The sequence below is a fragment of the Rhodnius prolixus genome, unplaced genomic scaffold, assembly GCF_049639745.1.
Source record: "Rhodnius prolixus isolate KJV_2025 unplaced genomic scaffold, Rpr scaffold_1, whole genome shotgun sequence".
In the NCBI taxonomy this organism is placed as follows: domain Eukaryota; kingdom Metazoa; phylum Arthropoda; class Insecta; order Hemiptera; family Reduviidae; genus Rhodnius; species Rhodnius prolixus.
In genome coordinates this window covers 55,147,840-55,165,675 of record NW_027411581.1, presented here as the reverse complement: position 1 = coordinate 55,165,675, position 17,836 = coordinate 55,147,840, and the positions used below count along the sequence as shown (strand labels likewise).

The 17,836-nt window shown below is 31.4% G+C and overlaps 1 protein-coding gene across 3 annotated transcripts; it reads right to left on the bottom strand.

Annotated features, from left to right (window-relative positions):
- Nucleotides 1–5,161: 5,161 nt before the first annotated feature.
- LOC141462365 (uncharacterized) lies at nucleotides 5,162–17,500 on the bottom strand. Of its 3 annotated transcripts, none has more exons than XM_074144165.1 (13): nucleotides 17,296–17,500; nucleotides 15,568–15,645; nucleotides 15,330–15,424; nucleotides 13,964–14,035; nucleotides 12,549–12,719; nucleotides 12,387–12,462; nucleotides 11,849–12,036; nucleotides 10,285–10,432; nucleotides 9,328–9,489; nucleotides 7,463–7,572; nucleotides 7,308–7,383; nucleotides 7,086–7,224; nucleotides 5,162–5,444 (listed from the first exon to the last, which is right to left on the bottom strand). In XM_074144165.1, the coding sequence occupies exons 1-13, from the start codon at nucleotides 17,404–17,406 to the stop codon at nucleotides 5,338–5,340; spliced, it is 1,533 nt and encodes a 510-aa protein (XP_074000266.1). In that variant the 5' UTR covers nucleotides 17,407–17,500; the 3' UTR covers nucleotides 5,162–5,337. The 3 variants fall into 3 exon arrangements, with proteins under 3 accessions (XP_074000266.1, XP_074000265.1, XP_074000267.1); XM_074144164.1 differs by having other exon boundaries at nucleotides 9,304–9,489; nucleotides 17,296–17,495; XM_074144166.1 differs by having other exon boundaries at nucleotides 9,304–9,489; nucleotides 12,582–12,719; nucleotides 17,296–17,495.
- Nucleotides 17,501–17,836: the final 336 nt, after the last annotated feature.

Sequence of the window (17,836 nt, the reverse complement as noted above, 5' to 3'; positions counted from 1 at the left end):
TGGTGTTAGAAACTAATGACCAGAGACTGGAGTAATATAACAGTTTGTTATTTAAACACGCTTTTCCAAATTCTTTTTTTTAAAAGTGATTCTCTACTTTGATGTGTAAAAAAATGAAATTAATAATAGGTGTTTTTCTCACCTCCTTTTTAATCACAATTTATGCACAATATGATATTAATGTTGAAGAAATATTGAATAATAAAAGATTATTGGATGCTTATAGTAGATGTTACCTAGATAAAGGACCTTGCCCAGGACCGGCAAGAGAGAGCAAAAGTAAGTTTATAATTTTATTTTTTAATAAAACTATTTCATAGTATTTGATTTCAGTTTATATATTATGTAGAGTGTATCTATTCTTGAAATCTCCTTCTAGACCTCTTAGATTGCATTTCCAACTTAAGAAAAGAGGGAAGAAATACCTACTTTTTCAGGCAGGCTTAAATTCTCATATTAACCAATAAATAAAGTGCAAGGCCTTGACCGGGAATCGAAACCAGTTCCACAATAGATCTTACCTTTGCCTTGCTTCTAACCGCTCGGCTACCGAGGCGCCTAAATGATTTAAGATGTATCCCTCAAAGTGTCTTTACATTATAATTTTTTTTTTATTCATATTCAGTTAAAATATTATTTTATTTATCATTTATTAGGCAACTTTAATAAACTTCTTGACTTTGTATTTAAAACAAGGAAAGACTACAATTATTAAACCAAGAGAATTAAGTGACCTTATATTTGTTATAAGTTATGAGTATTAGCATAAATTCCACGTAATCGTAAGGAAAATTTATTCTGTACTGATAATACGAACTATATTTTATCCTAAAGAACGAAGTTTTTTAAACTCCAGTTTTTCATACTTGTAATTTTTCATACTTAAATGCGCCATTAATAGGATCATCATTTATTTCCTTTTACACTCTAAAACGAAACCTCTACGATCAAACTTTGTTTTACTTTCTCTTAAGAATATTTATAACAAAATTAAAATTTTGTTTAGTCTAAAATAAAAAAAAAAAAAGGTTTTTACAAAATAGCCTTTGAATGTGGGTATAAACACGAATTCAAAAAACGGAAAATTGCAGGTTGCTCATACTTTAAATTTTGCTTGGGATCTACATAATGCTAGCAAAATGTAAGTTAAAATCGCACGACCACAAATGTCACTTTTCAAGGGATTTTTTACTTTTTAATATTCTTTCTAAAATCGATTTTCTTTAATTTACTTTCATTTTCTGTTGATTTATAACGTTTATTTGAAACTTCAAATAAGATTTCTTCAGGCAGAGAGTGGTCTCGTCTCGGTTACCTACGGTCACAACATTATATGTGTTGCTAGAATTTTGCGTTTCAAGAAAATTTTTCGCTGGAGTGTCGCTTTTATTTATGGGTAATTTACTTTTTTTTAAGATTTAATCCAAATTCATACTTCTGTTTCATACAGATAGGTCTGTAACTTTCATTTTAATGATAATTTTGGTTTTCGACAAACATTTTCTACAATACCCTCAAGAAGGTAATATATTTACCGAAATGTTGGTATGAAGTAACAAAATTTGTTTTTGAATTATGACTACACCTCAATTTTCATTTAATAATTTTCTGGGAAAAATTGTCTCAGAGCAAGTTCAAGAGAAAGAGAGGCTCCCATCTAAATTCCCTTAATTTAAACTCGTTTTACAAATTCTTAGTTTAATGAATAAAGTGTTAGAACACAGACTTTTCTTTTTTAATTGAAGAAGCATAAATTGAACAGCAGGGCCTATTATGCAGTATAATAATTGCCAATGCCTGAGAACGCCCTATTGTCTTTATTTTGTATGTGAGTAAGTATCTATCGTAATGTGGGAGCACGACGTTGCAGATTATGAAAAATAAATACATAAGTAAAAGATTATTAAGTACATTTTATTTAGTAATTTTCTGTAAAACAGTGAACACTAAATAATTTGAAAGATTTCTTATCAATCGAGCGAGAACCTAACTTTGTGGGAAACCTCTCGACTATCCATCCCTAATAAAATAGAAGTTTGCAGTCCGCTTGATTTAATAATATCTCTTAAGATATTTAATATCCAAGATGTAGAAATTAGAGCCAAACATCGCAAACAATATCTGGAGGTGGGTGCTCCAGAAGCTTATCTTGCGGTAGAAGTAATGAAGTAGAAGGTTTAACTATAAAGTTATTTACATAACAAATTTATACAATAAAATTAGATAAATTAGCAGCAGCCGAAAAAACGACTAATTCAGCTGTTGGAGACCTACATGGAGTCGCCAAATCCTCTTATTCCTGTAAGATAAAAATACGAGGATGTAATTAATTGTAGATAATAGGACAGATACCTTCCTCCATAATCCTTGTCAACCCTAAAGACAAGCTTCCAGGAAACAATTAATTTAATTTAATTTAAGATTAGCACGGAAATACCCACATTTGAATGTGAAACATTAAATATTGATTTAGGTTTCATGAGAAAATTCAGTTGGCCTTTTAAACGAGCCAAGGGTTTACTAGGTGATGATTTCCTTATCCACTTTAATTATTAATTTATTAAAAAAAGACAATTAATATATTATTTTTAATAATCCTGATTATTATCAGAATAAAACAATTATCCCTAGCAAGTTTTAGGTATATGTAAGTTATAGTCAACAGTTTAAATTATCTTTTAATGAACCAAGAGAAAAAATAAATGAAAAATGGAAGGAAGTAATGGAGAGGATCCCAAATTTTAGTTTTTCCCTCGGGGTTTTACCGTAAGAAATTAATAAATGCATATTTACCTTTAAGCTACCATGTAAGCCACATTGAGTGCTCACTCTAACTTATGGCTTTATTTACCACGTAGTTTTTGGTTAACTGAACTTTCAGAAAAATTCAGCTTAACATCTCCAGTTATTATTAAATTTCAAAAATCTGAAGAAGAACTTTTTCCGTGCTATTCATTTGCCAAGAGAGAGAGAGAAAGAGACCAGTAGTATTTCATATCTAACATTATCATTTAATGATGCAAAAAAAGTATAAGAAGCAATGACAATAAAATTATTTTCTATTTCTTACAAATTGCTAATTTTTATATTGTGGTTGTCCTTGTCTTCGGTTCGTAAATGTATACATCTATTTCGTCAAAAATATGTAAATAGTTATGAATAAATAATAGTTATATCTAGTTACGAATTATTCTTATATTGGTGGAAAATTTTATGTATAATTAGAATGCCATAAAAAAATTGATTAAGGTAAAGGAAATTTCCAGCTCATTATCTTCGTTACCTACCTAAGCAATGAAAAGCATTATTGCAAAATTCAAAACTAGAAATTTATAATTATTTCATTTATTTATTTATTTGAAGGAACGTATCTTAAATATTATGAAATACATAAGCTACCACTGTTACCTTCAGGAAATTCACATTTCGGTAGTGTGAATTCTTCCAAGTTTGGAATTTTAGTGATTAATTTCATTTCCCTTAATGAGTTGTTAAAATTCTGATTTTGAAGAAAAAAAATATCGTAAAGTAGTACTTTAGCGGGAAGTCTACCCTGCAACTTAACGCGTATCTGTACATCACGTGTGAAATTTATTAATATTGTTAAATATCTTGCGATGATCTTCACCTAACAAAAGAAGGTTTAGATCTTTCAAGAGAATTTTATTTAAAAGGAAGAACTTTTTTTAAATAAAACGCTCAGATTCTTGTAAAAGTTCCTTAAGAATACCACCGTTAATATAGAACTTTTACAGGCTAGCAACTGGGTTAAAATTAACAGAGGTAACTCTTTCCTTATTAATATTAGAAAAAAAGTAGCCCAAATTGTCGGAGTTCTGGTAGTGTTAAAGATTTAGATTATAGATGATTCGCTAATATGTGCGAATGCCCCGCACAGAATATTGGCTGAAAATAATTTCTGCTAAATCAGGGTTTTTTTTAAACAAAAATTTCCGCTTAGAAATCTGCTCTATACTAAAATAACTATACAGCTTACAACATTAAGAGAAAGTAAGAGCATTGTTTTAATTTCTCACAGTAATCAGAGTGATCTGTGCATGGTTTTAAATCTATGTATTAAAAGTTTCACACTCGAAGGTCATGTTATATGAAAACCGTACGAATATATTTGTTGAACTGTGTGAAAGCTCTTTAGAAAGTTTAATATTGAAGTGACTCGGTCACTTTCGCCTGTTGGAGCATGTCATCGTCTATCTCCCATTTTCTTCACTTGACTGTATTAACTGTGGAGCTGGCGTTAACAATGGATTAGTAGAACTAAAGTATTGTGGCGAACTACTTTTATCACAAGACTTTCTCTTACCGCAATCTTTGCATTTAAACATAAATACATTAAATGATTTCCTTATTGAAAATCATTTTAATGAACTAATTCGGTTGAAGCAAGCAGCACGACTCTATTTCCCCACACCTTCAACAAAAAAATCTCCAAGTAAAGTAGAATTAGAAACCGCAAAGGCTTAAGGCGAATTATATTCATTTCAAATACTGACGACTGCCTAAAAATTACTTTTGGGGGATTTACATTCTTCCAATAAGGAACTTTGGATAGAAACTTCCAGGTACATCTTCTTCTTTTTTTAATTAGTGTACGTTTCTTAATTTCAGAAAAACTGGGAGAGGTATTTGCAACGAACTGTGCTAAGTGCAACAAGAAACAAAAACAAGATACCAGAGGTGCGATCAGGAAATTAAGAGAAAGAAAGCCACAACTTTTCTTGGAGATATTTGAAAAATACGATCCTGGCAGTAAACATTTGGATGGATTTCTTATTTGGTTGAAAAAAAATGATTGAAGTTTCTTCATTAAGTTTTTGGCTGAATTTTAATTGTGAAACAAAAATTACCAAAAAAAAATCCGTTCCACTCTCAGCAGTGCTAGTAGTGTTTTAAGCCAAAAATCAGTGATTTCTAGTGTATATTTATTTGGATAATAAATCTATTTAAGACTTTAAATTATACCTTCATATTATTATTATTATTATTCTGAGCCAGAGATTTTCACTCTTTTTTACAACTCGCTGTGCACTTAAGTCTCGAAATTTAGCCATAGCAATACTTTCATTTGCCAGTAGGAAAAAAGATGCAAATCTAAACTATTGATCTTGACTTCAAGGCAGCTTTAGTATTTTGGCAAAAATAAAAATGTTAACAACTCTTTATTTACATATATTATAAAATAATTATATAGATGTATATGTTTTTTCTTAACATGTGACAAAGTTTAGAAATAGAAAAACAATAATTGTCTTTGAGCTTATGTGGCCCAAAAGCATTGATGTAAATTTTACAAATACTTATAAAAGAATAGAGAAACTACAAATTATTCGAGATATCATCAGCAGGTGTTTGAAACACCTTAAATCTGGACGCTTGTTCATTTGACATTTCCGAAACTGGAGTCATAGTGTTTATGTCCGGACCTTTAAAACAAAAACAAAAAAACATCTTTTAGAATTAATGAAAAAAAATCCTTCGCAAGACTTTTCTTATTAAAATTCTCAAAATTCTGATAAATAATATCAAGCTTCCATTTTGGTTAGGAGCCACAATGGGAAAAAGCTTTTCTACAAAATCAGCCAACTACTGGAGTGGTTCATTTTACCACATGATTCATTTTTCAATTTTCTCAAATTCTTCCATCTTGAATTCAATACATCTACTGTTTGCGATGTTGCACATCATTCCTATTTTGGCATTGTAATTGTACTTCTTGATCTATCTGATTCTGACTAATATGACCTTATCTTCTAATGACCGTCTGAGCCTTTTTCTCTTCAGGTTAACAGTTTTTCAAATTTGAATTTCTAGTTGTGCTTTCAGTATTTCTTGATATTCTATTGACGGCGGAATTTTATCTTGTCCTTATTTTATCTTGTTTTTGTCACATTCAAATCATACTTTTTTTTTTTTGGTGAAAACCTCTTATTAGAAGCAATATGTTATACGCAAAACTGAAAACTAATGCGCAATTAATTCCAAGCAGCTATAGATAAAAATGTTCAATTGAAAGTAAAAGAGAAACAAAAGCAAATCCTTACTCATCTTTTAATGCTAATTAGACATAAAAATCCTTAAAATAAAATCAAAAGGAAGCAAATAAAAAAATAAGTTTTCTTTCGTTTATCAAAGAAGAAATGAAATGTAAGAGTACTCGTCCACTATACAACCTTATTGTAGCTACGCAGACAAGACTACCGGAACTCAACAATGGTCGACTAAATAATAAAGAACTATTGTTTTAATGATATTAAAAGAACTACAGCAGTCGAAACTAATTACATATTCTGAATAGGATTCCTAAGTATTAAATAGTCGGCATACAAAGAGCTCTTATACTTGTGCATTGAATTCTAATATTATTATAACAAAGAAATTAAACCACTATTACGCAACTAATTCGAGAGAAATTAAACAAAATTACGAGTAGCAACAGAAAGTAAAAACTCTGGTTTGGGAACTTACACGAATCCTTCTTACGCCAATTTTTACAATTACAAATTCAAGTTATAAACATTTATTAAACTAATCATAAAAAACACACAATAGATAATCACCCTTCGACACCACTGTTAAATATCGGCTTATCTATCAATGTACAGCACTATTTCGCTCCAAGAAAATGGTAAGTTAAATAAAAAACTTACCGACTGAAATCATTTCAGTTTGAGTTTCAGGCACTCAGTTCGGTGTAGGGAAGGGTTGACAATATTTCTACTTGGAGACAGAGATGTTTTTAGACCAACTACTTTTTTTTTTAATTTCTACGAATTAGAATAGCATGAGTTAGAGGCGGGATTAATTATTTTAATAGTAGATTAGAAATACTGGTGTTCACAGATCCGAATGTATACTTCGGAACTAGTCACTCTGCTACAATGGCCCGGGAACTGGCTTTGGAATCCAGTATACGGTACAACTGAGCTAATCCCTGCCGTAGAATGCACCAACGTTACCTCTTACGTCACAAGCGGTTAGAGCGATGAAAGATGTAAATAGTATGAATTACTTATGTTTAATTTATCATGTAAAAATAAAAACGCTTTTCTCTTTTGAAAGAATACCATGCCATTTGTGTCCTCTGCAAGAACCCAGAACGCCTCCTTGAGCTAATCTTATTGCTAAATCCAAAGCACTAGGTCTGCTTTCGAAAGTCCATGGATTGTTGCCAGCTGTCCAGGTATGTAGATTACGATAGGAAATCTAAAAATAGAGGATATTTTCTTTTCTTTTTCTCTCTTGATTTTACAGAACAAAGCAAAATTAAACAAGTTAAAAGAATATACCTCATTCGCATGTGACAAGCAATTACCAAAACTCCATCTTCTGCCAGCAGACTGCTCATTTATACTATCTCCAATTCTGTGTTGTTAGATTAAGAACCAATTATATTAAAATTAAAGACTAAGAAACAAAATTATTTTTAAAAATTTCTACAAACCTCTCATCCAGCAATTTATTTTCTTCACCATCGAAATTTCTGAAATCTGTTCCAACATACAAATGATTCCAGTGAAATTTTTCATTTTGTTTAAGTTGGAAGTTTTTCACCTAACATCAGAAATTGTCTATAGATACATTATGTCTTTCATTAATTATAAGAGCAACATAAAAAAAATCTGAAATTTACACTACTTAAACGAGTTTCTCTTATAGCAATTAAAGTTTTATGGGACTTTAAATGACCACTAAAAAACGTAGAGAACTTCAATGTAATAAATGTTCACTATATAATAAAATAATTCTCCAATAAAGGAAGATGTAAAATTCCTTAAACTAACAAAATTGTCAACGCAAAGATATTGGCAGGTAATGTCAAAATTAAAATCAGCCCTTTGGCGTCAGTAACTTACTTAGTCGGAATTTTGGTTTACTATTTTTTTTTTTTTTTTTTTTTTTTTTTTTTTTGGGCGCATCAACAGCTGAGGTCATTAGCGCCCGGAGCTTTTTCCAGTGCACTGCCGGCCTCCGGACAGTGTTCTCTCGTTACAGACAACACTGTCCATCACCGGACAGTGAGCTGTAAGAAGCTCCTAGGAAGAGAAAATCTAAGGGTCAGCTGCTGGATTCGAACCCGGGACCTCCGCGTGGGAGTCCAGTATGCTAACCTCATAGCTAATCCCTTCCCTATTGCTATTATTATAAATATAGAACAGAACCAAGCAATATTCTGAACGGTTACGTTATAGAGGCGTTCAACTTCCTCAAGCAAAGTTTCTTAGAAAAATGTATTAAAAATATTAATCCGTTTTCGACATAATGAATTTTAGGTTGTTCCATGGCAGCTTAGATCTTTCTGACGTATTTGAACAACACTTCAAAAATTTTCTCTCTTGAACTCGCATACAATAAGCGTTCACCACAATAAGAAGAGTGAGAGAAAGTAAAAATGTAAGAGTTTCAGCAAAAATGTTAATTTTCCAGGGATTCTACTAATTATTTTAGAACAAGTGATGAAAAAATTATTACAAAATACTTAATTAGCTAATCTGATTTTGTCACAAAACAAAAAAAATACAAAAAATAGAACTTTCAAATGGAAGATTTTATTACTGATATTTAATAATTTTAATGCAATTAATTCTGGAATCATGAATCTTAGAATGAGATATTGCTCTTTATAGATGACTTTCGAAATAGAACAGAAATGTTAGAATACAAATAAATGAGATGAGATTTTTTGTTTGTTTGATCAGAACTCTTAATAATCATCGTACATCAATTAAAAATTTAAAAAACTAACAATAATAAAAACTTTCATAAAGAAATCTTAATTCAAGGTTCTAAAAATTATTTTACTAATCGCCGTTCCCAAGACCTTGGAGCAGCGATTCTCAACCAGAATATTAGTTTTTCTTTATTTGTAAGGTCAATCATTCGAATTAGCACCTTGGTCCAAAAGAATTGTATTTCTAATTAGTGCTTAAGTAAAATTAATAATTTTGTTCGAAATCTATGGTAGCATTAATTGCACTAAATATTGATTTTGAATTATCTATGATTTTTGGTTGTTGAGTTATGCTGGTCAGTGATCACACACGCCATAGACGACAATAGTCTTACATGAACAGAGTAATTGATACAAAACATCAGGAGCGCTCTAATTCTCAGTGAAAACAAGAATTAAAATCGGCTCGTGTGCAATTCTCCCACTCACTAATTTGCTGTAGATGCACTCAATTTTCTCTTTGTATAATCCTCGCTTCCCAGGACGCTTTATACACTTTTACCAGTTATTAAGAGCAAATTACAAAACATGTTATACCTGTTAGTAGCTTATACCTTAAGAACAATAGTTCCACCTACAAAAATACTAATTATATTGATGAAGGTGAGGCCCAGACTAATTCCTCCGAGAGAGGCATACTCCAGTGATGGATAATGACTCCATTCGGCTTGATAATTATTTGGAAATTTGTCGTGCGCCGGATGTAAATTGCTGGCCACTGCCATTGACCACAGTAGACCCTGAAAGTAAAAGAACTATAAATAATTATTTTCTGCGTTTTAAGTCGCCATTGTTTTTTACTTAGCCATTATCGCTTGTACATTTCTTCAGTAATTAGTTCCACTGAAGTAAGAATGCAGTGCTAAGATGGCTCCAAAAAAAAAAATGCTGTTTGGGGGCACCAATGTAGTGAAAGAACTGTGCAAAGTTGGTTTTAGAAATTTTAAATTTCAGAAGTCCTCGGAGGTCGCGGGCAACTGGATTTTAGCCACACTACAATGGTTTAAAACGCACTGGAAAGGTAAAGAACTCAAAAAATGGTTTTCTCCTGTTTTAAAACATAAACAATGTTTACGTTTGTAAATTTGATCTTTACTGTTTTCGCGCAACAAAATCGATTGATTTTTGGTTCAATCAAATCGTGATTTCTGATGAAAAGTGGATTCTATAGATAGAAAAAATTATACGATGGTGGTCGGTGCTGTATCATCAAGTATTTTCCAGCTAAACCATCAATGCAGAGATCATTGTCGGGAAATCAACGAAATATAAGAAATTATACTATCAGCCGGCTTTGATCAAAAGAAGAGGTCGATGCTATTGATGGCAATGCCCGTCCACACTTAGAAGATAAAAGCTCATTGAAGATAAAAGATTTTTTAATTATTCATGACGAATACTGACTGCCACTATATCTTTTAGATTACAATGGCTTGTAGGCCATGACATTGTTAGTTAGATCCATTCACATCTATATTCAAGCTAATTATACCTACTAAAGAAACTCACTACAAAGATATTATTCATTTACTTACCGCATTTACTGCCGGCGGAAGTAGTGCAACGGAAATGGCAACACCAATAATAGAATCGTGCCACCTGTCGTTTAGAGTAGCAGTTGCAATGGCTATCCCTGCTAAAAGTGCAGTGATCATTCCTACCCAAAGGGATTTCAGTTCGCCTCTAAAACAATACAAATCATGAAGAGTCATAGACAATTGTTTTCTATTTACATCACCAACAAGAGACTTTTCCGACTTCTCTAAACACGTATTCAGACATTTTAAAATATTATATTTAAAAAAAAAAAAAAGTTTAATGAGATGATCCAGAAACACTGATTGTCAGCCAGCCACCTTTAAAAATATTTCTCTTCTTAGGTATCAATCTAAACCAAAATCCCCTTTTAACTATTATATCTATATCATTTCTAAAAAGCATTTCTAATGCAAAAATAAGTATTCTTGACTAGTTTTGAACAAAAGTATTTGGTTTTTTTTTTTTTTTTGTAGTATTGATAACTAAGCCACAGGTGGATTGTGCAAACAGCAACCCTGAATTTTATGTTACGATTGCAGAAATAGTGAAAAAATAAATAATTCTCGCCTAGTTTGATCTGAAAAATTCAGATTTCTATTTGCATACGTTAATAAATAAGCAAGACGTGGATTGTTTAAACAGGGTAACCCTAATTTGAAGTTACGAGTGCAAAAATAAAAAGCAAAATAAGAAATTCTGGTTTAGTTTGACTGGAAAGAATGATATTTTCGCTTCTGTGAATTGTTAACTAAGCCACAGTTGTATTGTGCACAAAGGGTACCCTGAATTTGTAGTAACGATTACATGATTAATGGAAAAATAAAGAATTCACGTCTAGTTTTACTGCAAAGATTAGGATTTTTTTCTTCATTCTTTCGCAATCTTTCTCTTTCTATTGTTCAAAACTAGAAGAGAATTTCTTATTTTTCCATTCAATTTTTAGTCGAAATTTGAAATTCGGCTACCCTGTGTATACATTCCATCTCTGGCTTATTACTGGTACACTGGGACAGAAATTCTAATATTTCCAGTCCAATTAGAGAAGAATTTCTTATATTTTCATTAATTTTGCAATGGTAACTCAAAATTTAGGCTACTCTGTGTATACCTCAGGCGTGCATTATTGTAGATGGATGGAATTAGAAGTGCCTTAGAATGTCCAGGAGAGTGTGAAGGAAGAACTGAAGAAATCGTTACAATCAGAAGAGCCAGAGGCGAGTTAAATTAAAATTTAAAAAAGAAATTAAATTTTAATAAAATAAAATTTAAACTATATAATTGCTACTTCCTTTAAAAGATTTTGTTGCCCATTGCTGAACTCCCATACCAGTTCTCTCTGTACAGAATAGCTGAGAACAACTAAATAACACAGAACTACTTGAGGTAATTTTGGCAAAACTACTTCTGATGGGAAAAATCTAGAGAATAATCTAGTTAATTTTTTTCATCACAAAATATAGTAGAGGAAAATTAATGAATGTACAGACAATGAAATATGCTTATTAATTTTTTAGAAAACTAGCAAAAAAAAAAACTAAATAGAAAAGAAATATCACTTACCTTGAAATCATTTCCGGCGTTGGAAAATCTCCAATGGGCCATTTTGTTTGCAAAAGTAGCAGTATACATCCGAATAGAAACCCGATGACTATGCACAGCAATACTGCCGACAGTCCATTACAAATCCCCAACTTCTGCAGTTTTCTTGTGCTAGTTAATGTGCCAAATAATACTGCCATTACTGGGCCCTAGTAAACAGGAGAAACTTCTACCACTTTTGTTCAAATTATTATTTGCAAAAACTTTGTAGAACATCCTGAATACTCTATGTCGAAAATTTGTCATGAATATACAGCTGTTCCTATGACCCAGAATTGGGTAATAAGTAATAGATTGTTTTTACAATCAAAGATTTATTTTTGCTAATTAGCAACTTTAATTTTCTGTATAAAGACATTCCGAGGTTTTTACTAAAGCAATAGAAGTCTTTCGGCCCTAATGCATATTTCCCCTCCTTTTAAAAATATAAATAAAATCTGGCATTTTTCATAGTATACTAAATCTTAATTTCTGTGCATAAGATAAGAAAGACAATTACCATCATGGGAGAGATGAGCATGCTTGCCACTAATATGACCGTACTATTATCCATTAAGCCCAATGATGCTGTGAGTCTGTAACCATAAAAAAAAATGAAGACTAAATTAAAGCATATATTGAACTTTGTTTCACCAACTGTAAGCCAATGAGATTTACGAACAAATAAGCATTCAGAGAGTGAGTTAACACTAACGCAGCTACAGTGAGAAGTGCGCAAAAATCCAAAGTGAACACCGTCTGTCTTCGTACAGACTGAAATACTTCAGCTACAAAAGGTTCTAATGATTGTACAAATCCATCCCATCCTGCGTTCGTACTCCTCGGTGATGATCTGCAATTAAAATAAGTTTAATAATGAATTTTTAAATTAGTTATAATTTGAATTTATGCAGGCAGTCAAGATAATTGATTAAAATAACACCGAGTAAGATTTGGATTGCTGTTGAACTCAGACGTTTTCTCAGATGCACTTAATTCATTATCGTGTAAAACAGAAATTAGGCCTACAAAGATTTGCCTGTCCAGTCTCCCAATTGCACCTAAACTATTTACATATATACAGAAACAAATACGTATAACAAGAGAAAAATAAGAAATAATAATTTGATTCCTGCCATAATCACTTAATGTTTTTCTTTGATTTCAAATGCTTTTCTTTTCAACCGTGAGTCATAGTTTAATGTTAGTGGCTGCTAGACGAGGTGCAAAAACTGAACAATTTTTTCTTTAAAGTGTCACTATCTAGCGGCTTCTCCGCGTACTCATTTAGCTCTTTGCTTCTTCTTGAATAAAATTTTATTTTATAATACAACCTTAGGTTGTAAAATAATATTTCAGTAGGAGATTTTCTTCATTATTGTCAGATGCGATGTTGGTATCTAACAAAGTATGAAGTTGTGCCCACTGCAATTTTTAGTTTTTAAGAATGCTCTAAAAGCTGGTGCATTGAGGGTAAACTACGGCCTGCGGGCCAACTCCGACCCAGTGGAAGGTTCAATCAGGCCCGTTACTTATTTTATAATGCCTTACTCACTTAATGTACTTTTTTTAAATAAAAAAATTATTATGGGGTCCCTCCAAAATTTTTCCTTTTAGTTTTTGGCCCACTCGTAAAAAAGCTTGCCCAACACTGAGCTATTGAATTCCTACACAAACATACCATTTTCCAAAATCCACATTTTTCGACAATTTTTCCTTAAATCACGATATTGAAAACTTGCCATGATCACAATACAGCTTTCCCCCACTAGCAGAAATTAAAACACTGTTATCTGTTCACGTTGAAGGCGCAGAATAGGTGGTCGTTTGCATCACTTCACTTCAATATCATATTCAGTAATCAAATCACCCCTCATCCAGCGTAAATATTAATAGTGTTTGTTCTTCATTATTGTTCAGGTAAAGTTCTATTTGTGTCAACTTATTCTACGCCTTAGCGTATACGGCAAAGTTCTCCTCCCAGCTTCATTATTTTTTTATAAATGCTCCATATTTTAGTTGGAAAGATGATTTTTATACCAAAATAATATTAATGAATCCTTTTTTTGAAGGAACTATTAGAAAAAATCCACTTACTCTTCTACTTTCGCTTTTTCTTGCGTAGCTTGTGCCTTTCCACTATCGCAAATCAGAGTGCAAGGTATTATCCTAAACAAAAATAAAAAATAAATATTAAAGTTCTTAACAGAAATCTTGGCAAGATTTTCTTTTCTTTAAGTCCTTTAAATCTTAAATCTTTAAACGTGTGGAGAAAAGCCCTACCACCCTTCCGAAGCCGTTGTTAATGTCAATGTAGATTAGTAAAAATTAGTTTTGCTGGAATTTCTGTTTCTAACATTGTACTTTAATGTCAAATGTACATTATACACACTAGATCGGCTGGTATGGATGTAGAGATTCAGAAAAAAAGGAAAAATACAAAATCTGTCTTAGTTTTGATGGAATTTCCATTATTTCTGTTTCTAACATTGTACTTTATTGCTAAAAAAAACGTACATCATACACACTAGGTCGGCTGGTTTTGGGTGTAGAGATTCAAAAAAATAAAAATAAGAAAAATCCGCATCCAATAAAGTGCATTGTTTGCAATCATATAAATAGGGCTAAGCACCTCCCACACTTCACGCTCTATCTCAAAATCGGTTGATTATATGAAAAATTGCATAGAAACATATTCGTAGAGAATTTTATGCTCTACAACTTTTGCAATAACTTTAAAAGTCATTTAGAGCAAAGGAATCAAAACATTTACAAAAAAACGATTTTCGTGACCTTTGACCACTAATTTCCGGTGATGCGTGCACGAGATTCTATGAGACTTTTGAGCCAACTTACAAAATGCCAAAACCTTTATAGCTTTTAGCTTATTATCTTCCATTTCGAGATTTACATCTTTTTTTTACCTAATTTGACTTGGCTAATATTCTTGCTCTATTCTAGCAGTCTCCTATTCATCCCACCGCTCAAGGCCATGCTCCTCACGCTCTCTCTCTCTCTCTCTCTCTCTCTATATATATATATATATATAGACTATATATATATATATAGAGGGAGAGAGAGAGAGAGAGAGATCGTGATATATATAGTACAGGGTTTCCTCACCCAGAGAACAATCCCAGAAAATAAAACTTCATTGCTAAGCGACTTTAATTCAAGAAAAAACTTCTCCTCAAAACGGTACTGCCATCTCTTCATCCAAAAGTTGTCTTAGAAACTGCGATTAAGGGATTGTATTGATCGTTCCCATAAAAGACGAAGATGCACCAGAGAGTAAAGGACCCCAGCTCCCCAAGAGAACGTTTATTACAACTGGAAGGAAACGTAGGGGTATGAATGTGTTGTTTCACATTGCATAAAGTGAAAAGCACCCACTTTAAAGTTTTTTGAAGGTACATTTGATTAATAATTTATTTTGATCATATCAATAATCATTAGCACCAACCTTACAGCTGAATTCATTTTCACTCCCAGACCATGTACCTCCAGTTTAGTCAATACTGTATCGTTGTCTGCACCACTTTTTGTAAAGAAACTAACCTAAATCATACATTTCTAGAATAGATTAAAGTATATTTGAAGAAGTGAATGCTTAATTGATGATTTTTAAAACAGTTGTAAATTAATGTTGAAAATAACTTGGTATTAAACGACATTTCAATGTTCTTTAAGATGTTTAATACCTGTTTGAAAGCCTCATTTAAATCCACAGTCCATATTGGGTAAGATATCAGTTGACTCTTTAATAATTCAGAAAGTAACTAGACCAAAATAAAATAAAAATTAACAAATCTTCTTAAGACCTTAATAATTTATAAACAGTAAATAAAACAATCTTATGAAATAACATGACTTGATCTTAAAGGGATTTTCATGAATTCACTTTAGGGTAAAAGATAAAAAAAGAAAGCTTTTTTGAGATCAGACCAGCAGTAATTGGAAGAAACTCTCATGTAGTGAGCAAGTCTGAAGTACTTTCCATGCCGCGCTCTCCTAAAAATAGATTTACGCGATAAAACTTTTGAAACAAGTAATACGCCAAAATGAACATTTACTTTACTTCATCTCAAGAAAATTAAGACAGACTCATGATTACTGACCTTCCGAGAAAAATTTCCAATTAAAATTCAAAACTAAAAATTACAATTTTCTCTCTCTTTTGTACCACTTTCGAAATTTTCCGCAGGTATATACAATATATATATTCTGTAATAGTAGAGAAAAATACATATTCATTTGAAAACTTTTTCCACAAATTTTAAACTAATGTAGTTCTGTATTTTGCAGAATGGCTAATGTAATATTTTTAAATAAATATATTCATGGGAATGAGAGTACATTGAAAGTATTCTTGCTCCTTCAAATAAATATTATTCACACAGTATACAAAATGAATTATTAACTATTGTATTCAGAGATTTATAAAAAATTAAGTGGAAAATCTCTAAAAACAAATAACTAACCTTAAAATTGCTATCTAATCTAACTCATTATGTAACTGACCCTTCGTTGCTCGTTTATAATGCCAAGATTAAAAGTCCTGTCTGGCGTTGAAGTGAAAGGTTATTCTCATGGAGTTTATTAAGAATCTAATTGTACTTTTTTTTTATTAAGTTGATAATTTGTAAAGTAAGTAGAGAAATTCGTGTGGATACGTAACCATTCTTAAAAATTGATCCTATATTATCTACAGTTTCTTTAAGTTCATTCAAGAGTAAAATTCCAGTGCAGAGAATGGAGACAGTAATGATGGCCTGACTCACACTTAAGATATTACGAACTCTGCCAATAAAGAATTTCATATGAAATTTCTATAAAAGTTGGAAAGTGCCTTCTTAGCACAATAGTTTTTCTTTTTAGAGTCCGATTTTAAATCAACAAGATTTTGTAGAATATATATTGTCAAAGATAGAGTTTATTTGTCATCAGGGGTATCATTTTTAAATTATATTGACGAAAAAATACTAATTTTTTTCTAAAGCTCTTCAGACTTCTCTATCATAGCATCAACTTTCCAAGGTTCTTGCCTTTATTGTACAGACATACTTTTCATTCTGATATGAGATTAAGTTTCATTCAAATATTACAACCTAATGGGTGACAGGTAAAGATTAACAGAAAATTAGATTGTTGATGTCAAAATTAATACTTAATTTCCGTTAAGGACGAAATTCTGAACCAGTTATTTTATTCAAGTGCAAGTAATATTTGATGGATAAAATCTTTGACAGTATTTGATGTCCAGCGTTACTTTCCAACTTAATAACTTAAGAATCTTTGTTTAAGAATTGCTTAAATTTGGAAGCACTAAGGGACTGATGCAGTCATTTTTTCTTCAAATGATTTATTCGTTAAAAAAAAAACAGTTTCCACTAAAAACATCAAGGAAAAAAGTAACAAAGTTTACTTACATTTTCCAAACTTTGCACTAAAACGCTTGTATCTTCGTTGTTCTCATTGAATGTTAGTAATAATTCACTGGTTCTAATTGGAATTATTACAGAAATTTCGGAGTGAGACATTGTAAAAGCAAAATAAAAACTGTTAAAATCATATATAGCTATGTTACTCAGCTGAATGCTGAGTACAAAGTCCCTTTGTTATTTGTTTGCATTTGAAAATAATTAAAAGTAAAAGAATTGCATTAGTTGCTCGTATGATTTATGAACAAACAAATTTCATGATGATGCGTTCTTATTTTCATTGCTGACAATCCAATAGGATGTATGAACTACTAATTAAGTAACTACTAAAAATCTATTACTATTGTTTTTTCTACATTTCCAGATAAATACCCTCTTGAAAAAATGTTTAATTGGAACATTTAGTTAAAATTCGAAGTTCGACGAAAATTAATTTGGATGAAATGTATTACGAGAAAATAGGATTTTTTTCAAAACAGATCTTTCTCATTTCTCAAATGTACCAGAACAACAATATATAATTTCAAAA